The sequence below is a fragment of the Vanessa cardui genome, chromosome 2, assembly GCF_905220365.1.
Source record: "Vanessa cardui chromosome 2, ilVanCard2.1, whole genome shotgun sequence".
Lineage (NCBI taxonomy): Eukaryota > Metazoa > Arthropoda > Insecta > Lepidoptera > Nymphalidae > Vanessa > Vanessa cardui.
In genome coordinates this window covers 12206458-12234354 of record NC_061124.1, presented here as the reverse complement: position 1 = coordinate 12234354, position 27897 = coordinate 12206458, and the positions used below count along the sequence as shown (strand labels likewise).

General features: G+C 32.6%; 1 protein-coding gene and 1 long non-coding RNA gene across 2 annotated transcripts; both read right to left on the bottom strand.

Annotated features, from left to right (window-relative positions):
- Window positions 1–398: 398 nt before the first annotated feature.
- Window positions 399–12230, bottom strand: LOC124541107 (gustatory receptor for sugar taste 64b-like). Its single transcript, XM_047118941.1, has 6 exons — window positions 11940–12230; window positions 4340–4500; window positions 3321–3377; window positions 2760–2916; window positions 1414–1503; window positions 399–553 (listed from the first exon to the last, which is right to left on the bottom strand). The coding sequence occupies exons 1-6, from the start codon at window positions 12228–12230 to the stop codon at window positions 491–493; spliced, it is 819 nt and encodes a 272-aa protein (XP_046974897.1). The 3' UTR covers window positions 399–490.
- Window positions 12231–12511: 281 nt separating this feature from the next.
- LOC124542797 lies at window positions 12512–17119 on the bottom strand. The gene is made up of 3 exons (XR_006967386.1): window positions 16906–17119; window positions 15310–15383; window positions 12512–12628 (listed from the first exon to the last, which is right to left on the bottom strand). It is a non-coding gene; the product is annotated as an uncharacterized LOC124542797 (long non-coding RNA).
- Between the last annotated feature and the right edge of the window lie 10778 nt (window positions 17120–27897).

Here is a 27897-nt window from a genome sequence, read left to right as displayed (position 1 = left end):
GTTATCATTTAGGACAAAAAAACATTCTGAGAACCGATTTTGATAATCTCGAGTAACTACTACTCAATCTTCAAGTTAATATTTTAATGAAAATTACAACTTTAGAAAACTTGTTTGGATTTTGCGGCGTGTAATTTCAACTCTTTTATTTGTTTTTTTTTTCATTAATTATAAAATTAAACGCATATACAACAACAGCCTGTAAATTTCCCAATGCTTGACTAAGGCCTCTTCTCCCCTTGAGGAAAAGGTTTGGAACATATTCCCATGCGGGTTGGTGAAATAAATATGTGGCAGAATTTCTATGAAAGACACATGCAGGTTTCCTCACGATGTTTTCCTTCACCGCCGAGCAAGATATGAATAATAAAACACAATCAAGCACGTGGATATTCAGTGGTGCTTGCCTGGGTTTGAACCCGCAATCATCGGTTACGATGCACGCGTTCTAAACACTGGGCCACCTCGGCTCAAACGTAGATACTACTTATTAATAAACATAAACTGGTATTTGCAATAGGACCAGCTCGTACGTCACTATGGTCGAAAGCATCTGAAAGGAAAAAAATACAAAAATATTTTCATTGAATTCCATTTTCATGTTCTAAATTGGGGCAGGAAAACTAGGTTTTAGATATTACTTGAAGGGCAGATTTAACTTATTTTCTTAATTGGAGATGATGTCTCTGGATCTAACCGATTTGACATATAGCTGCCATTTTACACTCTCATTCCGAGAATAGGGAAATCGACAGAATCAGAGAGATGCGGTCAGGAAACGGTTCACCTGACGTTAATTGTCACCATCGATATACATGGATGCTGTAAAAAAAAATGGCAAAAAATCCTTTCATCGCACCGATTCTTACCATCCTTGGAAGATTATATCTCTTGTAGTTACACTGACTGACTCAACCTTCAAACCAGAACATAACATTACTAAGTATTGCTGTTTGATGGCGGAATATCTGATGATTGTTTGGGTAACCCAAATAGGCATATAGCACAAATCCCTGCCATAAAATAAATAAATAAATAAATATTGGACAACATCACAAACATTACTCTGATCGCAATGTAAGTAGCTAAAGCACTTGAGTTATGGAAAATCAAAAGTAACGACGGCACCCACCCAAAACAACACAGAAAACTAATGAAATTTCGATGTCAACCAAGGAGGTCGTCAATATGAAATCAAATACTAAAAAACACTTGTTTTTTTTTTATTAGTTCAGGATACCAAGATCTGCAACCTCAACGAGGTAGCTTAGCTTAAGAAGGATATATACTAACATAAATTTGAATGAACCTCAATACGTCTGCCTATAGTGCTCATAATCAATTCGAGATACATCAGTTAGTGCTCAACTTAGCTACAAGAAAAATCATTACAAAATAAAAAATAATACGAACCGTAAGTACTGTTACTCTTGTGACGTAGAAATATCCCAGTCCACTGAGATGAATCTTTGAATGATACACTTGATCCATAAAACGCTGCACCTTAAAAATAAAAAAACAGTTTTATTTATTTTTTCGAAACATTTATATCGAAAAGATGAAAACGCTGTTGTCAATTTAAACTACCTGAGGGTCAATTATGTTAAAGAATTATCTCTTCATTGCGATTGATTCTTATCTTAAAGTAACCGTTTAGCTGTTTATACATATATCCCGAAACATGTTAATAATATATATTTGTTTTCTTAATTGTCTATTTTTAAAATACATTGCACTCTTGCACTGCACTTTTTCTTAGTGGTAGGGCTTTGTGCAAGCCCGTCTGGGTAGGTACCATCCACTCATCAGTAATTATATCGCCAAATAACAGTACTCAGTATTGTTGTGTTACGGTTTGAAGGGTGATTGAGCTACTATAACTACAGGCACAAAGGACATAACATCTTAGTTCCCAAGGTTGGTGGCACATTGATGATGTAAGGAATAGGTAATATTTCTTACAGCGTCATTGTCTATGGGTGATGGTGACCACTTACCATCAGGTGGTCTATATGCACGTCCGCCAACATATACCATAAAAAAAATTACTTAAAACTCAATTTTCTGTGATACTACTTGTGAGTTTTGTGTAAGTGTCCTATATTTGTTATTTATGTACAGTCAGAGTAAGAAGACCTTTGTTAGTTTTCAAATTCATTCCTTTATCAAGTCTTAAACTCTTATTTACCATTTAAATCTAAACATCAAAACATTGTGACGCAATATGTTCTCAATCGGTTGAATGTTGATGTTGTAAGATTATCGCTCATACTGAGCACACGAAAATAGGCCTTAAGGTGACGAACCTTTTACTTACCCCGACTGTACTGTACCTGTATTAATAATGTATTATTTATTTAAGAAATATGTTTTTATATTGCTAATGTACATTTATTGACAAATTTATAAATCAGATCCAAATTATATATTCAAGAACTGTGCGGATATATACTTTTTCAGTTTATAATTGCTTACAAATCTTCAATATTTATAAGAAAAATATGTATTTTTCTTTTATATATTGACGAATATGATTATCTCAACTAAACTAAGTGTCTGTTCTTTGTCTATCAGTTTGGTTTGAAATATTTTGTGTTATATATTATTTTTTTACATTAATTGTATGACAATCTGTCAACATAATATGTCCTGTTTATTTATAATTATGATATTAGAAGAAAACATATAATTTGTGTTTTAAATATTACTCGAAAAAAAAAACATTACTCATATTAATTTTAGTAAAAAATTCAAAGTACCTCGACATTATACGCTGATGCCGGCAAAGTGTGAAGAGCTCTCAGAGGCTCTCGGCTCAGGGTGTGGAGGTGGGCTGTGAAGGTTGATACGAGCGTAGTCCTGAAGATCAAATGCAGTGTAGGTATTATCGAGTCTAAGATCACTATCCAATCGGAACTGAAAACAATATATATCAATTAATAATCATTACTGTGCAAGATATTTGAAAACTGTTATTATAATTACTACAGTCAACATCGTATGTATCGGTCAACTCCTGCAGTTTTCTTTTTTTTTTTATTATTAGTTGTACAGATTAAATATCAAAATAATTATTCGCCTCAATACGTACATATTCTTAAGTATGTCTACAGCACAGCGTCAATGTGTATTTTGAAATCTATGACACTTGACTTGGGAAACGCTAATAAATCACTTCCTACGTTTACCGATGAAATTTATTCACGCACAAGCTTAACAATACATTCGCATGTGAATAAAACTATTCCTTACTTAAAATTAAGCAATATACTCCCTAATTAAATGTGTAATGTTAATCTATGATAAGAGTAAGAGAATACCTTTTCGCGATACCGCAGTTGGGATTATTTGAATTCATTGATAATGCCTTCTGCCTCCTGAAAAAAAGATGAATTAAAATGCAATACATATTAAACCTTATATTAAATATAGTGTTATCATGATTTTTTAAATATAATTATATAGTATTCATTGAAATAACATTTATTAGAATGATTTTTGATTCGGTTATCGACACCATATTGTTGGACTCTTGTCACTTCCTCTCGTGGCATAAGGCGTGTAGCGAGCTGGTACTGCCTGGCACAAGAAAAGCAAAAGACGGTTGATTTTGAACGGGGAGGGGAGAAGAAAATTAGGTTGGGAGATGTACAATAAGCGGATAAATAATATATGTATCGATTGGTAAATTAATACTGTGACAGAAATTAAGGTGAGTAGTTCTATTACAGTAAGTCTTGGGACACTCGGTTCGAACGGATTTGCTTTTTATATGCTTAGTATTAAATAACGGAGGCAAGAGAATAAATTGACAACGTTTAATAAATTGTGTTAATTAAAACAAAAATAAAATAAAAGTTAAATTCATAGTACGTATATACAAGAAAGGGACAGGGATAAAGAGAAAGAGGGGATAGATCGCCGGGCGCGCTTTTTCGAATTGTTCAAATTTTTAAAATTTCATTATATTCGTTTGAATAGTCTATGATCGGAGATACTTTGACATTTATAATATTAGTATGGAGAGCAAAAATTAGCTACGATCGAATTTTGACCACTGGGAAAATATTGAAATAGCCCTTTTTTACTCAATGCATAATATGTATGTATACGCGGTACACATACCTACCAAAATAGCATTTTTTATAATGTTTGTCTGTCTGTCTGTCTATCTGTCTGTTTGTTCCGGCTAATCTCTGGAACGGCTGGACCGATTTTGATGGTACTTTCACTGTCAGATAACTTATATAATAAGGAGTAAATTAGGATACAATTTTTTTTTTGTTGAATTCAAACACGTACAAGGTTGCAGGCAAAGCTAGTTAGTAAATAAACTTACTGAATGATGTCGTAGATGTGTTTGCACACGACGACTAGGTTAGATAGAAACGTCATGAAGACGAACGGGTTGATATAATCGTCGATCACTCTCACCAGGCGCGTCAAGCGAGTGTAGTGCGCTTGGAGATCCATCCAAGGGACTCTTCTGTTCTCTGCGCACTGTAACGTGAACCTACAGTCTGAATATGCGTGTAAGGAGTTAATGTATTGTTGTCTCTTTCTGACATTAATTGTTCGAAAGAAAAAGCATTATGTAAATTTATAACCTATAGTAAATATACTAAATTTTTTTTAATATGATTTTAAATGGTTTGCTTTTCAGAAGTATAAATGTTATCATTCATATATAGAAAATTAATTGCAGTTTCTTTTTGTTACATATTTGTAGACAAATCAGTTGAAATTCAATTAAAAAAAGTATATTAACACAACGGCACTGAGTACTGATATTTGGATAGAATATGAGGTGAGTGTGTCACTACCAAGAAAATATAAGATATATTTTGCTCACTTGTGTTTGCCTGATCTTCATTAGTCGATTGAAATTCCGAAATCTGTACACCAGATAAAGTGTAACAACAGTAACGAGAGAATCAACATAGTAATACATGAATGTTGTTTGAAATGTTGTCAGCTGAAAATAATAAAATGACATGCATTTGTTATGGTCTATGAAGTAAAAATATAATCAAATACGTCTTTTTCTTTGGACAATCCAAAAAGGTCGTATAAACCAATTATGTTTCTAATTGAAAACACAAATAACTATAACGGTAGAAAAGTTTAAGTTCACTAGTAAATAAAGTCCGGCAGGCTACTTATGCAAGAAATAAAACACTTAGTACAATTTTTAATATTTTTAACATTTAGGAGAGGGTTTGGAACATATTCTACCATGCTGTTCCAATACGGGTTGGTGAAATGCTCATGTGGCAGAATTTCGATGAAATTAGGCACATGCAGGTTCCTCACGAAGTTTTCCTTCACCGCCGAGCACGAGATGGATTATAAACACAAATTAACCACATATATATAGTCGTGCTTGCCTGGGTTTGAACCCGTAATCATCGATAAAGACGCACGGCGTCTAACCACCGGGTCATTTCAGCTCATGTATATTTTACAGCATAAACAACGATTAAAAAAGTTGCATAAATCTAACAACGCCATCTATGCGTCATCGTGGAACTAATAACAATAAACTTATCTCAAACCATTTACATTACAAATAGGTTTATTGGTGTGTGTTAATCCGGACAATCAATTTATTATTATATCCAATACCTGTAATAACAATGCGAAACAGTAATTAAAGTTGAAATAATCGAAGGCCCATCTGTAGTAAAAAGCGTAATACTCTTTGAAGGTGACGCCTTGACCAGAATTGTAGCACAATGAAATCATTCTGATGGTCACTGCTAAATGAATAAAGTGATCAACTGAAACAAATATAAGTGAAATATGTTTTAGTACTACACGATACTACTACATGATAACAAGACACAAATCTACAAAATTTATTTTTAAAACATTTTTCCGCAGCGTTATTTCCAAACTAATACGATTCGGTACCTACAACAAAAGATTGTACTCATTCCTTAAAGGCCGGTGTTGCAGATGTCCATGGGCAATAACTCTCCATAAGTGGCAAACGAGCTAGATGTCATCTAGCTCGTTTGCCACTTATAACATAAAAAATATGTTCTAAATTTTCAATAGATGCCAGCTAACTATTCAGAGTATATTATAATAGTGTTTTCCTTGCTTTCATAATCCGTTGGAGCATTGTTGGATAATTCAACACTACTAGTTCTGAGAAACAGAAGTGAAAGCATATTATACTACCAAGGTATAATTTTATTCATGAAACAGGAACTAAGCCCTCCGAATCTGCTACAAGCTAAACATGTATCAACAAGGCGGCAGATATATTGAACAGCATCACATACATTACTCTGATCCCAAAATAAGTAGCTAAATCACTTGTATTATGGAAAATCAACATAGAAAACCAATTAACACAAAAATAAACACTACTCGGAGGGACACTACCACGGCGGTCGTCAATATATGTAACATACCCAAACCGAAAAGTAACAGTGATAGCAAAAAACGATTGATTATTTTGAAAATGCGCTGCGGATTTTTGAACGACGGCAAAACTTTTTCGATGTCTTCAATTTTCTCTATCATTTCACTCCATGTAATGCTGAATCTTATTAGGAACATAGATGAAAGTATCGCAAACATTTGCAAGAGCAGACCTCCTGAAAAAGCGAATAAGTTTAAATGACGATATGACTCTAACCGTTATGTTTGTTCCAAGATTTGATTTTTTCCAATGAATTTCGTCACCAACAGATACATAAGGGTAGATTTCAAAACCGTTCTACAAAGTTTGTGTTCCAATTTTAAAATCTGGTGACAATTTTGATAGTAGTTGTTACTTATGAAAAAATATTTACCTAAATCTTTAAAACCTCGAATTGTTTTTATTGCATCGTAAAGATGAATCAATGCGCAAATAATTGTCAGCGATACACTCGCAATATAGTAGATGGTATACTGCGACAGCCAAACACATCTTAAATAAAAAATAAATTAATGTTGCTCCGTTTCTTTCTTATTCGTAAGGTTAAAAAGAGAGGGAATGAAGGTGAGTTGAATTTGTCTATAGAGATAAGCGGACTGGTCCATTTTAAACAAAATGGGTAATTATATATAAGTATCACTGACTTTTTTCGAGTATTCTATATTCTATATTATAATAATTATTTTAGTTTATCCTGGCTAATACTATACATTACTTTATCCGGTCAAATTAGACTAAAATACCAAAGTGAAGACATATAAACTTATGATAAGCTGATAAATGGTAAAATTGTTCAAAATATAATTTTATTAGTAACATGTTGAAGTTTCTCACGTTTCTTGTGTGTGGAATAAAATTTCAAGGTAATAGGTAAAAAAATCAGATTTTCGTTAGTCAGCAAAGTAGTAAGTTTTATAATAAAAAACAGAAAAATAATTGTAAATCATCAAATTCTCTACAAAAAATGTATCAATACTTTTTTTCATACGAGCTACCGTTTCTGAGATATTCCGATTCAGCACAAGGGACAAATCATCTCAGTTTCCAAGATTGGTGGCGCATTGGTGATGATAGAAACGGTTAACTGAAGTACTGGTGATCAGGTGGCCCATTTAACACGAATAAATACCATTATATACTGATGATGCATTATGAATATAATTTGTTTGATATTTCTCACCTGGAAAGTTTGCTTTCTTCATTCGTTAAACCTGTAATAGGTAAGTAGCCTACTATTCTACATGCTATGAAAGTTTTCCTTACACTTTCGTAGAAACCTTTTACAGATTTTCGTTCGTCCATTTCGGTATACAGTATTATAATGTCATTAAGTCATGGGATTGGGAAGTGACTTCATGAAATAATTATCGTTATTGCTATTAAAGCCACCACCACATTTTACTCATTCGTATTTTATATTTTACAGTGGTAGTTTCTCCTGCGTATCTCAGGGTTGCAGCCGATCGTATTTAGTACTGGTCACTGTTCGGGGCAAGTAAAGCAAGAATCATAAGGCTATCCATTCTACCCTTGCTGTAGACTTCTGCAATATTAGGGAGCTCTACTCCAACTTGAATGCCGTTTACTTTTATGAACTCTCTGCAAATGGGCAAATTTGTAATAAATTTAAAATTGGAATCCAAAATAATCTCCAAATAAATTTGATTTCGAAAATCACCTTAGTCCAGGGTAGGCCTTAATATTAAGATTTGTGTTTATTTAAACCGTCAACAGAGGATTTGGACAAGTATTCATAAATGACAAATTACTTCGTCTAACATTAACACCTCAAGTGTTAAATCAATATAGAAGAATAATTTATTAGATTAACAATCGAAGTGAGAGTTCTCAAACTTTAATAAGGCCTTCAGGGTTCTATTCTACTTATTGTAATCATTTATTTCTGGAATCAAACCTAATAATGTAATTATTAATTTGGCTCTGACAATCTAAAGTAAAGTAAGTAAGAGCCTGTAAATTTCCCACTACTGGGATAAGGCCTCCTATTCCATTAAGGAGAAGGTTTATGACAAATTCCGCCCCGCTGTTCCAAGGCGGGTTGGTAATGAAGGAAAACATCGTAATCTACATGTACCTAATTTCATCAAAATTATGCCACATAAGAATCACACCAAATTCGAGCTTCTAACCTTCTCCTTAAGAGGAGGGGAGGCCTTAGTCCAGCTGTGGGAAATTTACAGTCGGCTACTATTACTATATTACCTATATAATCTGTACGACAAACTGTTACGACTTAACACCTGAATCGATTTTGATGAAATTTGCTACGAAGTAAGCTTGGACTCATTTTACTATATAAATACTCGACTTTACAAATATGTTGTGTGTATGTAAACTCCACTACACGAACATAGTGCTTTATATAATACATTCAGGAAGGTATTGACCTTGATTTCGTCTAAAATTATGTCAATGCCTTTATTTATTTATCTAACTGGCTATTGGTGTTCATAGCATAGATATTTTAAGGTCATACTACGCGGTGAACTTTGAACTCTAACAGAATAACTTTACACCTATTGTTTGTAAGAAGTCTAAAGATTGTATTAACTAAAATTTCCATAAAAAAAATATCTATGTTGATTCATAGTTGTTGTATTAATTTATTCATATATTTTTTTATACTTAGACGGAACCTAATAGTCATAAATTAGGTACAAAAGGTCGTAAAAAATGATTAAGTTTGGTATTTTTATAAATTACACTTAACGCTTAATCTCTTAAAGCGAACGTCAAACTAAATTATGATCCACGATAATGTGACATGTTTATTTATTATTCGTAAACAAATTATGTTTCATCGAAAAATCAAAGTTAGTTGTGACAGTTTTGGCCGAAAGTAACACGTCATTACCTTCAAATGTCCTTGAAGCCCATCCGTATTAATGTTATTGAAATATGCAAAAATATGTATTTATTCCTTAAGTACCCATTGCTGGGCAAGCGTTTCTTCTTTTGAGGTATTAAAAACGAGAAATTGAACGTGATCGTTCTAAAATATATTCCAAAATCATTCATCATTGCTCATCATCATCAGCCCGTTTTCGTCCACTGCTGGACATAGGCCTCTCCAAGTGCACGCCACTGTGGTCTTTCTCTTGCTATTCACATCCAGCTCATGCCTGCCGCCTTGCGTATATCGTCACTCCATCATTGATCATTGCATATAATTTTAGCACATCATCTATTGTCTCTCTTACGATATATTTAACATTCAAGATTTAATATAAATATAATAAATGAGCAACATGGTTTCATCAATAAAAGGTCGACGGAAACAAACTTATATGAATTTTTGCATCGGGTTTCTAAGTCCATGGATCGAGGACATCAGGTGGATGTCGTGTATACCGATTACTGTAAAGCCTTCGATAAAGTGTCTAACAATATAATTATTTACAAACTTGAAGGTTTCGGTATACACGGCGACCTGCTCAGATGGTTGGATTCATATCTTCGCAACCGTAATCAGGCTGTCTCTATTAAGGGTTATCTGTCATCTTTTATACCGATAAGTTCAGGTGTTCCTCAGGGCTCTCACCTCGGTCCTTTACTGTTCAATATTTTTATAAATGACATAAATAATGTATTTGTGTATTCAGATTTTCTTATATATGCTGATGACAAAAAATTTTCAAATCTATGAATTATCATGAGAACAGGATCTGAATCTATAAATACTTCTACTATTAACTTGCTTTATAACGCTTACGTCCGTTCTATACTCGAGTATGCATCTACGGTATGGAATCCTCACTACAATATTCATATAAATGAAATTGAAAAGATCAAAAACATTTTTTTAAAATATTTGTCTTTTAAATCTAGCGATTGTACCCATGAACCTTTATTAGCTCTCTCAAAACGCCGATCTATGAGAGACCAAGTTTTCTTATATAAAATTATTAATAATATTGTTGTTTCCCCTTTTCTACTAAGCAGTTGATATAAAGTACTCTACTAAGTTGTCTCTGAACTGCCCACGATCCAACGCTCGTCAACCGTTATGTTTTTATACTCCCACTTGTATATTCATCACATAATGCTAACTGTTCTCTAATCAGAGCTTGTCGCGAATATAATAAGCATTTTGAGAACATTGATGTATTTCATTTATCTTTAATTAAATTTAAAGATAAAATTTGTAACCTTCTTAAATTAACTTAACTATATACTTTTAATATTGTCAAATATTTTTTTTTTCTTATTGTGTTAAAATATTTGAGTGCATTTTATGTTTTATTAATCGGTGGAAACTTCGCTGGATAATGTGATATCTAAACTGTATTATGCAATTAGATTATATTTTATATCTGTTTGTTTCCCAAATATTAAATAAATAAATAAAGACTAAATATTATTATGATAGTATCAAAGACGTTTTTATCAAATTCGAAATTATATGTAACTATTTTTTTTCTAAACATAATTATTTTCCAGATTAATATTATAAATAATAATAATAATAAACATTTATTATATAATAAACACTTATTGAGCAAATTATAATACTTTCACACACCATAAAAACGAAACATAACAAAGTATCCCTTATCCTAAAATACATCAAACAAGAAAAAAAATAAATAATAACTAAAAATACAACTACAACAGAACAAGTTTTGAGAGTAAAAATTAATAATTAAATAGTGTGCAGAAGTGAAATTTATAAAAAAATAATTCTGTCTATCGCTCTTTCACGACCAAACCGCTGAACCGAATTTGATGAAATTGGTATGAAGCATACTTGAACTTCTAGAAAGAATATACTCTACTTTTTTGCCTGACAAATGAAAACCAACACTGTAAAACGAGTGAAGCCGCGGGCAACTACTAGTAAGTCAACATAATAATACGAATTAATGTATTTTTCATTTTGCAAAAGAAAATCTGAACGTGGAAACTTACAAAGACATAACATTTATGAATAGGAATCTTTGTTTAAAAGAAAAAGACGAAATTGCTATCAGGCAATACTGGAAAGAAGTGTTTGTACTGAATTGAGCGAGAAGTTGGGTAAAATTATTTTTCCAATTTTTATTTAAATATGATATAGAAATAGGCCTGTAATTATTGCGAACAGTTCGGTTTCCAGACGTGAAAAGTGGCACTTGTGTTGCCTCGCTGATCAGGGTCTGTGTCTTAAGAAGATGTTTCGGTTTTTTGAAGCACGAATTTTTCGCCTACTTTTCAGTTTGTCACATTTGCAATATACTATGAACTGATTTGTAGTATTTATTTAGCCCGATCAATAAGTATTTTACTTGCTTAAACCTTACTTGGTGGTAGGGCTTAGTGCAAGCCCGTCTGGGTAGGTACTTCCCAATCATCAGTTATTCTACCGCCAAACAACAGTGCTCAGTATTGTTGTGTTCTAGTTTGAAGGTGAGTGAGCCAGTGTAACTACAGGCACAAGGGACATAACAACTAAGTTCCCAAGGTTGGTGGCGAATCGACGATGTAAGGATTAGTTAATATTTCTTACAGCGTCATTGTCTATGGGTGAGGGTGCGGTCACCATATATATACATATACAGATCGCCGTTGCGTCGAGGAAAGTGGCCAGAGAATCTTTACTGGGCAAAGAATTAGCCAATACAATATCCGTCGCTCCACTGACTGGAGTCAGCGTCATCACTACGTCACAAAAAGCGGCTAAAGCATGTGCGTCGTATTCTTGAGCCGTTGTGCTCATGTGACAAGTATATTGCAAAGGGCCGTTTGGATATCGTTTGACTTTTGAGTTCCGCTGCTCAAAGTGAACGAGACGACACATTTTGACGACCTCTGCGGTCGAGTTGTGTGTACACCGGTTTTCATGAGTACGCCACTCTGAAGTCCCGGGTTCGATTCCCGGCCGAGTCAATGTAGAAGGTTTATTAGTTTTCTATGTCGTCTTGGTTCTTGGTGTTTGTGGTACCTTCGTTACTTCTGATTTTCCATAACACAAGTGCTTTAGCTACTTACATTGGGATGAGAGTAATGTATGTGATGTTGACCAATGTTTATTTATTTATTTATTTTACGGGAGCGTGACAAATCAAGCAAGCAAGAAACTAGATTATGACAAATATTTTATTAATTTATTGTTTTATTATGATATTAGAATTTAATCAATAGACATAAAAGACTGCCCGCTCCTTAGACACCTCAGTGGATGCACCATTTGTAACACTAAAACAAATAATTACAATCATTATTCAACAATTCCTGCCTTAAAAGCCTTCATTGCAAGTTTAATAAAAAAAGTAAAGTAAAGTAACACCCCGTAAATTTCCCACTGCTGGGATAAGGCCTCCTCTTCCATTAAGGAGAGGGTTTGGAACATACTCTACTACGCTGTTCCAATGCGGGTTTGTGGAATACACATCTGGCAGAATTTCGATGAAATTAGACACATGCAGGTTTCCTCAGAATGTTTTTCTTTACCGCCGAGCACAAGATGAATTATAAACACAAATTAAGCACATATATGTATATAGTGGTGTTCGTTCTAACCAATGTGCCATCTCAGCTCGCAAGTACATATAATATAAAGAGACAATCTTTGACTATTATATAAAAAATTAAATTAAAAATTTCAGAAACCCCCGCCACAAAAAACATAAGCTACCTTTAAAAAGTAAAAAATAATAAAAGAAAATTAATCCTAAAGTACCTATATGCATAAGTATGTATTAATATTAAAAAAAAAAAATTCGTGTTGGGTGACCGCACCTAATTAATTAGTGTCACATGCTTACCTATTTCATCTTTTATATAACACTTAATATTATTTTGTACAATAGCGCTCGGTCCCCCAACGCGATTTTTTTTTTTAATATTAATACATACTTATGCATATAGGTACTTTAGGATTAATTTTCTTTTATTATTTTTTACTTTTTAATGGTAGCTTATGTTTTTTGTGGCGGGGGTTTCTGAAATTTTTAATTTAATTTTTTATTTTATACTTTTTAAAGGTAAGCATCCCTATAATATCTCTGGTTAAGTTGTAAATACGTTGGTTCTTGTTGATTTAAAACATATAAGTTAAGATTACATTTTAAGGTCAATCTTGTTCTTTTTTATTTTAGTTACTAATTAATTTTTTTTGTTTCTTAATTATTTTTTTTATCTAATAATTTTATTTAATTATTAATTAATGTTTTTTGTGATGTACAAGTCATAACATTTCATTTGACACCCCAATTGAGCATATTTGCAGACATTCGGTTTTTCTTCCCCACTTTAACCCCCCATAACTTTTAAACGGCTAAACCGATTTTCATCAAACATGTCTAAGAACACTCGCCCGTAAAACACCTATAATACAAAAAAACTAAATTGAAATCGGTTCATTCTTTCGGGAGCTATGATGCCACAGACAGACAGACACACAGACAGACAGACAGACAGACACGTCAAACTTATAACACCCCTCTTATGCTTATAGTTTCGCTATAAGTCTAAATGGATGGATATGGATATGGATATCAAATGATATCAATATATCCATAAAGCGCCATTTTGTAGAGGCAGCCATCTTGGATTTTAAATTTTTCATACCTAATAGTATTTCACTAGTCAAGCCCTTTCATTTGATACCCATATTGATCAAGTTGTAATAAAAAAATGTAAAGCACCATTTTGTAGAAGCAGCCATCTTGTATTTTAAATTTGTCATATCTAATAGTATTCTACTAGTCAAGCCCTTTCATTTGATACCCATATTGATGGAGTTTAAAAAAAATATCTAATCTGTCATTTTGTGGCGGCGGCCATCTTGGAACAATTTTCATCAAAGTTACGTAAAAACACTCGACATTTTCTACTGTCAAACAAAAAAAACTAAATCAAAATCGGTCCATCCGTTCGGCGGCTAGAGTGGTACAGACACACACACACACACACACACACACACACACACACACACACACACACACACAGACACGTCAAACTTATAACACCCCGTCGTTTTTGCGTCGGGGGTTAATAGTAATAAATATTAATTAAAAACACCAATGAAATGTACCAATTTATTAGAAATGATTAATAAAAAAATAAAAAAAAATATATTTATTTTCTATAGAACTTTTTCTTAATAATTTTTTGTTTACGTATGGAACACAAATTTCAACGATCATGAGTACTTGCAATTAGTGCTGTACAATATTCTACCCTAATGGCAATATTTTTAAATTATTAAAGAGAGTATAGAGTAGACCAGAAATATGACACTAATGACATTTGATTAAGGAGAGAATGATTCTTTGACTTCATACTTCTATAAAATAAGAACGTAAATAAACCTTAGTACCAATAAATATAAATAACCTTGTTAAAATAAGAAGCAATAATAAAATCTTATTCGTGTTACGGCTTATAAAACTTTGACGACCTCTGTGGTCGAGTGGTGAGTACACCGGTTTTACTGGGTACGCTACTCTGAGGTCCCGAGTTCGATTCCCGGCCGAGTCTATGTAGATTACCATTAGTTTTCTATGTTGTCTTGGGTCTGGGTGTTTGTGGTACCGTCGTTACTTCTGATTTCCATAACACAAGTGCTTCAGCTACTTACATTGGGATCAGAGTAATGTATGTGATGTTGTCTCATATTTATTTATTTATTATTTAAAAAAAAAACTATATTATTAACATATGAAAACCTTAAATATATACAAAATCAAAGTACACTTTATTCAAGTAGCTATGAATCATATTAAGCGAAGCTACCACCGGTTCGGAAAGTAGACTAACTCCGAGAAGTACAAGCAAGAAACTCAGTAGTTACTCTTTTTCAACATGTCATGCAGTCAAGATTTATACAGTAACTTTAATTCATATTTATAAAAAGTATGCAATGTTTAACTCACCCAAATTATCTCTGCAAATAACTCGTCTCGCGTGACACAGGTTTACAAAGAACTGGTATCCCCTTTTGTATCTGCTGAACATCATGCATACTGGATGATTGTCATTTGCGTTGAGATCTTTGCAAACTATATCACATGGATCGTCGTTGGGTAGAAACAAAGATCGAGAGAGCAATGACGACTGCACTACTAACATAAAGTAAACTAGAGCTGGAAAAAATTCTCTAATACCAAGAGTGAGCATACTTTACAATAATTTAGCAAAAGAAATAAATGGCATAGATCTATTTCACGACAACCTAGGGGCATTTAAAAACAAATTAAAGACACATTTATCCACTATTGCTTGACATACCTCAAATTAAATTAAATTAAATTAAATTAGAATAAATTAATCTTTATGCAATTAAGTATGATATGCAACTATTAAATTGAATTATTATGAAATTAACATTGAAGTAGGTACATATTATTATTTTATATTTAATTAATAATTTTGATGTCTCTTGTAAGTTAATCATATTTACTTTTTTTTTTGTATCTCAATTATTCATGCATGCTGTGATGACCTGTAATTGGAAGTGCAATTAATTCTTAGTCTAAGAACATCTTTTATGCAATTACTTATGTTGTAACTTCTGTTGGTTGTCCCTAAATAAATAAATAAACATACAGGAAAAATATCATATTTGACATCTCACCTTCGTTACAAACTAAATGCCCTAACCGCCATGGTAAAATTCAAAGGAAATACCCCTTCCAGTATGTATCGTTAACGTCGAAATTTCATTAAGATCCTTTCGTATCGGATACTTGGTTATAATGTAAAACTTAATTCCGAATTAGTTAGTAGTGGTTGTGAAGAAGGTTTAGCATGGACGTGGATGGACATAGAAGAAGGGCGACCACATAAATGATGTATAGATTGTGTAAAAGACAATATGGAAATATTTTACTCAGGATATGACTTCAGACAGGAAAGAATGGATGAAGAAGATATGCTGCGTCGATCCAAAATAAAATTGTGATATGGACAGAATGAATTTATGAAGGATGGAGTTTTAATTGTGCATTCACAGTCAGTTTATAAGCACAGATTCATTCAGATTCTGATTGTAGTTACTAGACTAGAGAACAGGTTAATTTTTACCAGAGAATGAAAATTACGATTCATCGAGAAAGGCGAGCATTCTTTGTAATAATACGCGCGATCATGATTCGAACAATACGTATTTCTTTTGTACATAAACCATGCAACAAATAGTTAAGATAAAAATAAAATACCTAACTTACAAGTAATGAGCTGTGATGGCCCAGTGATTAGAACGCTTGCATCTTAACCGATTATTGCGGGTTCAAACCCAGGCAAGCATAACTATACATATTATGTGCTTAATTTGTGTTTATAATTCATCTCGTGCTCGGCGGTGAAGGAAAACATTGTGAGGAAACCTGCATGTGTCTAAAATCATCGAAATTCTGCCACATGTGCATTCCACCAACCCGCATTGGAACAGCGTGGTGGAATATGTTCCAAACCGGAACGGAACAGGATGCCCTATCTCAGCAGTAGGAAATGTAAAGGCTGTTACTTACAAGTAATAAAAATAAATGAAAATCGTCCGTGAAACATGGCGATAGAATCATGTTTAGTGAATATTGAACATTTTTTTTTAAACAAATTTTATAGTGCACCACGTCACCACTTCAAGATGTTACGATTTGTATTAAATTATTTGTATTTTATTTTAAGATATATTATTTACAGAATTAATAAACTCGAAGTAACATCTACTTTTAGTTTTATTCACAATATTTCCACGTGTACAAATAAAAAGTTAATCTTGGCGGAATAATAAAATTCAAAATCAATTTAACATGAATACATATAATTTTGTACGACCGTGTTTTATTTACAATTTTTAAATAATAAAATTTTTGAATGTTTTTATATGTTTGATTATTTAAAATTAATAAACTTTGCGGTGTCTAAATTTAATGATTTTTATGAAATTTGCCTCATAATGAGAGCCGCTCGCCCAGTGGTTAGACGTTTGAATTTGTGTTTAAAGTTCATCTCATACTCGGCAGTGAAGGAAGACATCGTGAAGAAACCTGCATTTTCAAGGAAATTATGCCACATTGGTATCCATCAACCCCCATTGGAGCAGCGTGGTGAGATATGCTCCAAACTTCTCAAAAGGGAGAGGAGGCCATAACACAGCAGTGTTAATAGTTCATTCTGGTTAGATAGTTACACCGACATTTTCAAGGAAATTATGCCACATTGGTATCCATCAATCCCCATTGGAGCAGCGTGGTGAGATATGCTCCAAACTTCTCAAAGGGAGAGGAGGCCATAACACAGCAGTGTTAATAGTTCATTCTGTTTAGATAGTTACACCGAAAGTTACATAACTCTATTAGCAGTACTCCAGGTGAAGAATGCTGGCTCCCGATTAGTATGACAACATTGTTCTACGTTCCACTATGTAACCATGCTGAATTAGGGGAATCTCGAGGAGATTATTATATCATTAATAATTTCCCCTTTAATTAATTTAAATTTTAAAAGTAATTCAAATTATAACTACATAATATTCACGATTATTTGATACTTTGTAGATAATTAAACATAATATTATGCATAAAACGACAACTTATTTAAAATAGCAAAATATTTTTTTGACAAAACAGTACAACATACGCCTGGCGCCGACGTATATCCGGTAGGAGGTGATAGGGGTGACTATTTGCAATAATTTTAACCCCCATATGCATAATCCAAAAGTGGACCATTATTGAGTTTACATGTTTTTTAGTTTTTTTCAAAATTTACCAAAAATGCAACTTCAAAAATTTATTTAAAAAAAAATTCAATTAAAATCTATTTTTTTCTTTTGGTTCATAAAAACGATTAAACATTGGATATTTTTCTATATTTAAATAATAATTATCGGTCCAAATTTAAAAATGCGAGACGGAAAACGAATTTATTTCAATATTTCTTTGATTTTTTTCCTCAAAAATGCCTCAAAAACTAATAAAATATTTATGAAAGTTGGCCTGCAGATTATTTTTAGAACATAACCGTTTTCTTAGCTTTCCAAAAATTATAAAACGAAACGAAACGAAATCATCAGAAAAGACGCTAGTGGACATTCGAATTCGAACATGAACGAATTCGTACTAAAGGTAGCTCTTTAAAATTCTCACAAAATTAACTAAAATAAAACCAAATGAAAAAAAAAACTTACTTACTTACTAAACTACTTCATCATACTTAATACACATTTAAAATAAAATTTAGGAACAGAAACAGTTCAATAGCTAAGTTTTTAGCCTAATTAAAGTTTTAATAAGAGAGTCCTCCCTAAAAAACTATAACTCTACAACATAGCACAGTACACACAGCATATTCTACAGTGCATCACGCAGGATTCTATCCTTATTAATATCCTTACGAAGTGATCCCTGTAATTTTCAATCATCTGCGGATGATACTGGCGAAACGCCGTAAACTAGAGTATGCATTAGATCGAAGACAAAAACTTGCGACGTTCATCCGTTAGGAGGTGATAGGGGTGACTATTAGCAATAATTTTAACCCCCATATGCATAATCCATAATTCATATTCATCATATCATATTCGTAATCTGTAATTCTAAGTTTTACCCGCACCATCTTGATCTCCGAAAATCCACAACAGCGCGATTTCTTAGACATTTTCTTCCTCGCACAACCACTTTGTGGAACCAGCTTTCAGCGGCGGTTTTTCCGAACCGATACGACATGAGAACCTTCAAGAAAAGAGCGTACTACTTTCTTAAAGGCCGGCAACGCACCTGCAAGCCCCCTAGTGTTGCAGATGTCCATGGGCGGTGGTAGTCACTTTACTCCACCTATGTCATAAAAAAAATAAATGCCACACTTAAGCTTTTCAAATCACATAGGCTTTACACAGGTCTGTTCCCACGCAAACATATACCCTGCACATAGGTATATATTTTTGGTGCGAAAAAGGCCCGGATTATTTCACCAATGTCACTTGCGATAGAGAAGACACGATACAGATTGATACATGCATTAATGAGGCTTAAGAGTACAGATTGGTCTAGTCTAGTTAATAATACACGTTTATCGAAAAGCGACGCTATTTAATAAATGTAGCATCGAGTCCCGAGCAATGTAATACAGGTCTCGATGCAAACGACTACAAAAAGGGACTATTTTATTGAGCAATGATACTTTTTCGGACCTAGCTTTCGTACAGTTTGAAACGAAAAACGAAAAAAAAAGTAGGACAACCATTTTTACCCAAAGGGTCAGCAAGCAATATCAGGTCTATCTATTTGAATATGATAATAGTACAAAAACTAAATGTATTATGAAATTAAAGCAGACTTTTTATATCTACGGGATCTACGGGATAAAAAGAACTGAGATTATGATTTTAAAGTACGCTTTTATATTCCGTAATAGTTACAAAATAGTATCAATTTTTTAGCTACAGTCGATTTAACAGTAGTCATGAGACAAAATCAAAATAAACTTTATTCAATTCAATATATCGGAAAGATTCTACCGAGAAGAACCGGAAAGAAACTCAGTAGTTACTCTTTTTCAACATTTAAAAATACAATCATATTAGTTAAATATTTTTTTTGTATGTATGTAATGTATCCAGCTTGGAAGTCAACAAGTATTAATTCCAAGCTTTTTTATCATCTACAAAATCTTGTATCGAATAATATGCCTTTTTTACCAATGTATTTTTTATAAACGATTTGAATTTACGAAACGGTAAACTTAAAAATGTCTGACGAAATGCTTGGTTTTAATAAGATAAGGAAATCCATATTCAACGCCTTCGTTATATTTCAAGTTATCAATATAAATAGCTGAAGCAAAAAAAAGATCTGAATATCCGAGTCTTAACACTATTTCAACAGAATAAGTAAAACAACTCAGGCGGATACATATTTTTTGTTTTAAAGGAACCTCGATTAAAATATCTTAAACACACTGAAGTTTTGTTGTTCATATATCTCATCGAAATAATAAAGCAGAGCCAGATAAAATATCCGATTCCAAATTTACGAGCCCAATCATCACGCATTATAAAGACAATCATTGCTCGAATGTCGCGGCTGTGCAGTTAATTGGACTGGCACCAATTGAATTATTGGATTATTCGTTTGTGGTAACTGAAGGGTGATTTACCAGGAGCTAATGGAAAAACTTTCGATATATGCTTATATTTAGACGTAAACTCTTCACGTAACTATATAGATAGCTATTAGTAAATATTTTAACAAAAAGAAAAACTTTAAAAATCTTTTGCGTCTTCAACACATTTTTGGAGTCCTCCTAAGTAAAATGAAATGAAAGATATTACAATACTTAAAAGTCGATTTACGATTATATAATGTAGTCATAATTATTGCTATATTTGGAGTCGGTGTCAGAAACTGGCACGCGTCCCAACAATCAAAAGAAAGAAGCGATACGAGCCCCTTGATTTACCTAGTATATTATCGTATAAAAGGTAAATTGTAAAAAAGATATTTCTCAAAATATTCTCGAATTGTTGTTTGATAGATATACTGTAGGTCTTTCTTAAAAGTTATTATGAGGTAACCAACATAAAAAAATACAGACGAATTGATAACCTCCTCCTTTTTGAAGTCGGTTGATAAAACAGATGATGATTTAGATTGCGTGTACTTTATCCTATTCATTCCTTAAGATAGGATTAGTCATTTTTGAAAGGTATCGTGAGCCAACTTTTTATCAGTGAATTTCATTAAAACGCAAAAAAATATTATTAATTAAATAGAAAAAAATCGTGTTTCAGACAGGTTGACGTACAAGTATGTGGGATATATTTCTTATCAAAGAATCAAAATTCAAATTAAATTTTTCAAGGACATTTTTCAAGTTAGTGAGTACATTCAAAATAATATAAAATTGTAATATAATACGGAGGCTTCCGTTAAATCCTTTTAAAAGAAATATTTCTTATGAAGACCGTTTAATGAACGAATGAATTCACATTGTATTTGGGTGTTCGAACAAGTTTACAATTTAATTCCGCCAGACATTATAACTTTGCCATCCACTCCTATTCAAATACAACTTCGTTAACAGCAACATTAAAATATATTAGAAGTTTAACGAACTTTAAAATTCGAACGCTTATTGCAAAAGTTATTAACATGTATGCATAAATACACGTCTCGATATTTGGAATATTCATTTTTAAACGGAAAACCACTGTTCCAAAATTGATTAAATTTGGTATGAAGCGAGCATCCTTAAACCGTATGTACGAAGCGGGCTAAAACTACTTTTATTTAAAATCTGAAAAGATAGTAGTTGAAATGATTAATTTAAGAAACTGTAGATATGATTGAAATTGTTCCCATCTTTGAATTCTAAAAAGTAACTTTTAAGAGACCAATAAATATTTCAACTTAAGTTTAATATATGTAAATAAGGATAAGGGTTTGATAATGCTGCATGAATGTTACAGTTTATTGCTTATATATATACATATGTATAGTCAATACGGTAAAAGTAATTGTCGTGTAGAATGAGCCCTCAAGGGGTAATCAACGAAACGTCACGTCACGGCTAATTGCTGTTTAGGCTTAAGGCTATTGGACAGTCTTAAGGGATCACGCACACTAGGACGATAAACCAAGCAAAATCGATTTTATGTTTTATTACTCGGTAATGTGATTTAAAAATCTTGCTTAATACTATCATATAGTAAGACACATCATAGATGTAGCATCAGCAAACTTCGTAAAACCAATCACATCCGAATTGAGTTCGCTATCCCAAATTATCACTATTTATTTCGTGTGTGAATATGATCTTTACACAGGCGTAATAACTTGTAATATCATATGACCTAATGTATTTGTCAATTTGACATTTGACATATTAGTATTTTATTTATACGTACTCAGATACTAAGTTCGAATACGTTAAACTCATACAAACAAAACATTCATTCTTTGGTTTTTAAATAATACGTTTACTTATGTTACATTTTAGGTTTTGGAAAGTTTTTTGTTTTAGTTTGCTTTAATGCTCTTTTTCAATGGAAGAATCCGTTAAAGTTGAAATATCTATTAATATAATAAAATGAATGTGACGTGTGCAATATTATTGGGAATACACTTAAGTGTGTACTGTACCTTAAGCAAGTTTATTTTCAGGAAGGAAAACCCGTTATATTAAGCGAAGCGTTGATTATTTGTCAATACTTTGGAAGGGTATATTTATTTTCACAATAAATACTTACAGACTTAAATTGAACTTTTTTCATTACCAAATGTATAAACGTTTATGTCATAAGTATTGTATATGTAATAACTATTCGTGCACCTTGAGGGTTTTGGCCCCAACTCGACTGTATTCCATGACATTAATGTCATTATGATATCTATGTATGTTTCCAATTTCGACTTCCGTAGCACGTATACTTGATATATTCTTAATTACCCAAAGTGAACATGACTCTTTTAAACCAAATTGTAATAAAATTAATAACTTTTGATTAATTTTTAATTTTTATTTCAGACATTTTTAGCTTTGCCGTTTCGTAAATTCAAATCGTTTGTAAAAAATACATTGGCAGTAAAAGCCATAAAAATAAAATATGTATTATATTATTCGATACAAGATTTTATAAATGATAAAATAGGGTGAAGTAAATACCTGTTGACTTCCAAGCAGGATATATGATGTAAATAATTGTATTAAACTAATATGATTTTGTATTTTTTTAATGTTAAAAAAGAGTAACTATCGAGTTTCTTGCCGGATCTTCTCGGTAGAATCTATTTTCCGAACTGGTGGTAGCATCACTTCATTGTAAAATAACGATTCAAAAGTGCTTGTATTAGCCTACTTGAATAAAGTTTATTTTGATTTTATTTGATTTGAATAACGAAAACCTACTAAAACGGCATATTGTCTCAGAAATTTTATGTCCGAAGCGAACCCAAGTCCTAAGCAGCGCGAGTAGAAAAATCGATGCCTCTGTGATAGGTGGTCGCTTTTTTTATTGCTTTATGTTACAAGGTACTTATGAATTTGGTGGTAATATCTAATCCTTAAGTTTTTCATTTATTATTATTTTAGGAAGAAATAAAAAATCATTGTACTATATTTTATTCATTCAACTAAAATATTTACTCAAAAATATAAAATTCTTACAATAAAGGTATTCAATAGCCAACATTTTGCTTATTAATTAGTGTAGGGCTTTTATTTCGCAGTACATTTTCCAAGACAAATAATTATCTTTACAAAATATTTATTTTAAATTACTTTTATAACAACGATCAGGTGTTTTATATTTTTAATAAAACTTTTTTAAATTACGTTAAAATGTCTTAAGAGAAATAAAATGGTTGTTTTGAAGATTTCTCTGCCAAGTTCTATCGTAGTTTCTTAGATTTTATACGAAAATTTTATGGTCATAATACATTCGAAATAAAATAAAATAAATGTTTATAATTATATAATTAAATAAAATAACCACCAAACCGCATTGGAAGAGCGTGGTGGAATATGTTCCAAACCTTCTCCTTGATGAATGATGAGGCCTTAGCAGTGGGAAATTTACAGGCTGTTACTGTACTGTAAATAAAATAAAATAAAATCATAACAGAAAATAACGATGTCATTACATCGATATAAACTTATATAAATAAATTCCATAAATAAATAAATCAGCAATGATGACATACATAACATAATCTGATAGGTTATAATCTAACGCTATATACAATTCTACGGTGATATGTATTCAGATCATAATTGTAATTAAATTAATATTAATACTTAATTAAATCAACGTCGATGAAGTTATAGCTAAATCAAACAGCGATGACTAAAGGCAGTCAAATAATATTTATGTATTGACTACGAAATTGTTCTACAACTGGATTTCGGGCCCGATTACGTATAGGGAGACAAACTTACCGCACAGACCATATTAATGCACAAGTAGGCAAACACAAGAGACCTGTTAATTAGTCCTGAGTTAATAAATAATAATAAATAAATAAATAAATAAATATGAGACAACATCACATACATTACTCTGATCCCAATGTAAGTAGCTGAGGCACTTGTGTTATGGTAATTACTGAGTTAGGACTAACTTACCGATCTTACCTGCTGTTGAGAATTTCTAGAGGAAACAATTCAGTAACTTTGAACTGGACTGACGAAGAGTTTCAATGTAGGGTAGGTACCTCCCACTAATCAGATATTCTACCGCTAAACAACAGTACGCAGTATTGTCGTGTTCCGGTTTGAAGGTTGAGTGAGCCAGTGTATCTACAGGCACAAGGGACATAGCATCTTAGTTCCCAAGGTTGGTGGCACAATTACGATGTAAGGAAAGGTTAATATTTCTAACAGCGCAATTATCTACGAGTGATGGTAACCACTTACCATCAGGTGGCCCATATGGTCGCCGCCAACCTATTCCATAAAAAATATTTGAGTTTTTATACTCTTCCATAGAGAAACAAGTCACGTGCGCTTCTTTTAAGCCCCGGCTTTGTACGCAAACAAAGGTATATCAGCTTGTATGATATGACCTTCAAAATTCTATTTTGAAGTTTACAATAACGGATATCGCTTCAACCGCATCATTTACCACGGAGTATAATTTCCGGCAGAGACATTACGTCATCCTACGTTACCAGCAATTTTAAAGGTCAAGAGCTATTTATTACGTACAAGATAAAAAATATTACGTAAATATTCTGGATTGATGTCAAACGATTTATCATTCGTTTCGCTACATATCATACTACCTCAATGATCTCATGGCCCAGTGGTTAGAACGCGTGCATCTTAACCAATGATTTCGGGTTCAAACCCAAGCAAGCACCACTATACATATGGACTGAATTGTGTTCGTAATTCATGCATGTGTCTAATTTCATCGAAATTCTGCTACACGTGCATTCCACCAACCCGCATTGGAACAGCGTGGTGGAATATGTTCCAAACCCTCTCCTTAATGGAAGAGGAGGACTTAGCGCAGCAGTGGAAAATTTACGGGGTGTTACTTTACTAACTTTACTTACTCAATGATCTGGTAACTACCTCATATTTTAATACCTAAAATTACCTATATACCTAAAACGTTAATCACATTGATTTAACTAATATCGGTCAGATTGCCATCCCAAGGTATTATAAAATTTTGCAAAGTTAACTAGTTTGCATTAATTTGCTCTAATTTATCTCAAAAGATCACAACAGAAATTCGGTAGTTAGACAATATTCGAATGCATCACTACATATCATAAAACATATGTTCGCGATAAACTCCAAAATTACTGAACGGATTTACATGCGGTTTTCATCTATAGAGAGAGGGATTCATAAGTAACGTTTAGGTATATAATACATCAAGGTTTTTGTGGAAATAAGTTGAAATAGAACGATAATTGCTAAAAATTTCGGAAAAATGTACTATAAATAAATGGATAAAATTAAAAAAAAATGTGTGCACCTGTGCGAAGCCGGGGCGGACCGCTAGTCGAAATATAAATTTAAGTAAGTAAAATATATATCATCTCAAGTTGGATTTCTATAAAATTAAATTATTCAGACGAAGTGTGAAGCCTGAGTTCGTAATAATAATAATTCGTGTCTAATTCATACGAATTCAGATTACTTACCTTGTACGTTTAATGACGCTACGTGATTACAATATATCAACTCCGAATTTGCTAAATTGTTAATTAATATCCTTATGGTATGAATATATTAATTATCAGCTGTGCTCGCGACTACGTGCGTGTTCGAATTTAACATAAAATGGTTGCCTAAGTTACTTATGACATCAGCTTCGTACTAGTGAAATTCGTCAAAATTGCTTCAGTCAGGATAGACAGGCACTCCCCGGGAATACCACCTAGGTATTGGAGGCTCGCATAGGCGGGCCGACCGCGGGCTACAGTGACGGTAGCATACGTAAGCGATCCCACGGCGCCCGCCGAAAGACGGAGAAGGTACCGCTGGTTTTTCCGGGGAGATCCCCCACTTACGGTCACGTGGGGGAAGCACGTAAAGCGTTTTTCCAGCGAAAAAAAAAGGATAGACAGAGGCACCAGTATAAAAAAATGTTATTTTAGTATATTTACCGTACATACATGTGCACTTAGTAAAAACAGTAATTCGTGAATAATCATTTTTTTTATTTGTATATCTAATGACGTTTTATTTGTTATCATAGCCATGTTAAAATACTATGTGAGAATGACTGATTAGATGATTTCCATAGCTTATACCTGTAAGCAAAATGGTAACAGTGTGTTAAAGTATCATGTCTGGGAAATGGCCATTTGAGAAGAAAGTTTGGAGTTTATTCAATTTTATCTATCCAAAATGTTGATACATGCCTACAAAAGGTTTAAAAGAACACAAAATAACGACTACATTAAAGTATAGTACGACACAAATTAGATGTAGCATCGGAAAATGCAACGGATTGAAAATAAAACCGATTACTGCCGATTTAAACAACCAATAGAAACAGCTCCCTATCGCGCCATTCGACGCTATTTGTCGCTATAGTTTCACGCGTCAGAGAAAGCAAGTGCATGTAATTCGACGCGTCAAATTGACGAATATATTAGGTCATATGATATTACAAGCTATTACGTTTGTGCAAAGATCATATTCGCATGAGAAATAAATATTGATAATTTGGGATAGCGTACTCAAGTCGGATGTGATCGGTTTTACGAATTTTGCCGATGCGACATCTAAGTTGTGTCGTACTATACGTAGTAAGTACAGTTTTATTTTTCAAAAATTAAATCACTACACAGTATAAAACAAAGTCGCTTTCTCTGTCTCTATATCCCTATGTATGCTTTATTCTTTAAAACTACGGAACGGATTTTGATGCGTTTTTTTAAAAGATAGAGTGATTCGAGAGGACTGTTATTGTACAATACATGGACAATTTAGTAAAGGAACACTGATTATTTCCGAATTGTAATGTGATGTCGTAAATGAACAAATTCTGTTTTATATTTAGTATCAGTATTGCACCCGTGCGAAGCCGAGGCGGGTCGCTAGTTGAATATAAATCTAAGTCGAAAACAACGTTACAGTTTCGAACAAATACGAGAACTATAAATATTTAAATTAAGAAAACTATACATTATTCATAACACGATAGTAAAACCTGGAATGAATAAAATTCCCCTTAGTATCATAAGCACTATGGAAAGATATCCTAAATAATATAGTATTTTTCTAAATACACGATACTTTAAAAGGGGTTATAAATGTCCAACATTCGAAATAATCGCTACTAAAACAAAGAATTTATTACATCTTTTTTTTTATATTTATTAATTTTTTTTTAATTTTTGTCATTCTATGTCTATGAATACCAGGAAACATGATAATAATCTACGGTAAACCCGATCGAAATCGATCCACAATTATAGATCAATAAAAATCTACAAAATTCGTGTTATTGAGATATTGTGTCATTAAATTCACGAAATTCTATAACATGACAGTGC

Coding starts and splice junctions, on each gene's coding strand:
- LOC124541107 (XM_047118941.1), bottom strand. CDS start 12,230: ATGTGTCGTCTCGTTCACTTTGAGCAGCGGAACTCAAAAGTCAAACGA. Junction 2,917..3,320: donor AACTGCGGTATCGCGAAAAG/GTATTCTCTTAC, acceptor TATTGTTTTCAG/TTCCGATTGGATAGTGATCT. Junction 554..1,413: donor CAAGAGTAACAGTACTTACG/GTTCGTATTATT, acceptor TTTTCCTTTCAG/ATGCTTTCGACCATAGTGAC.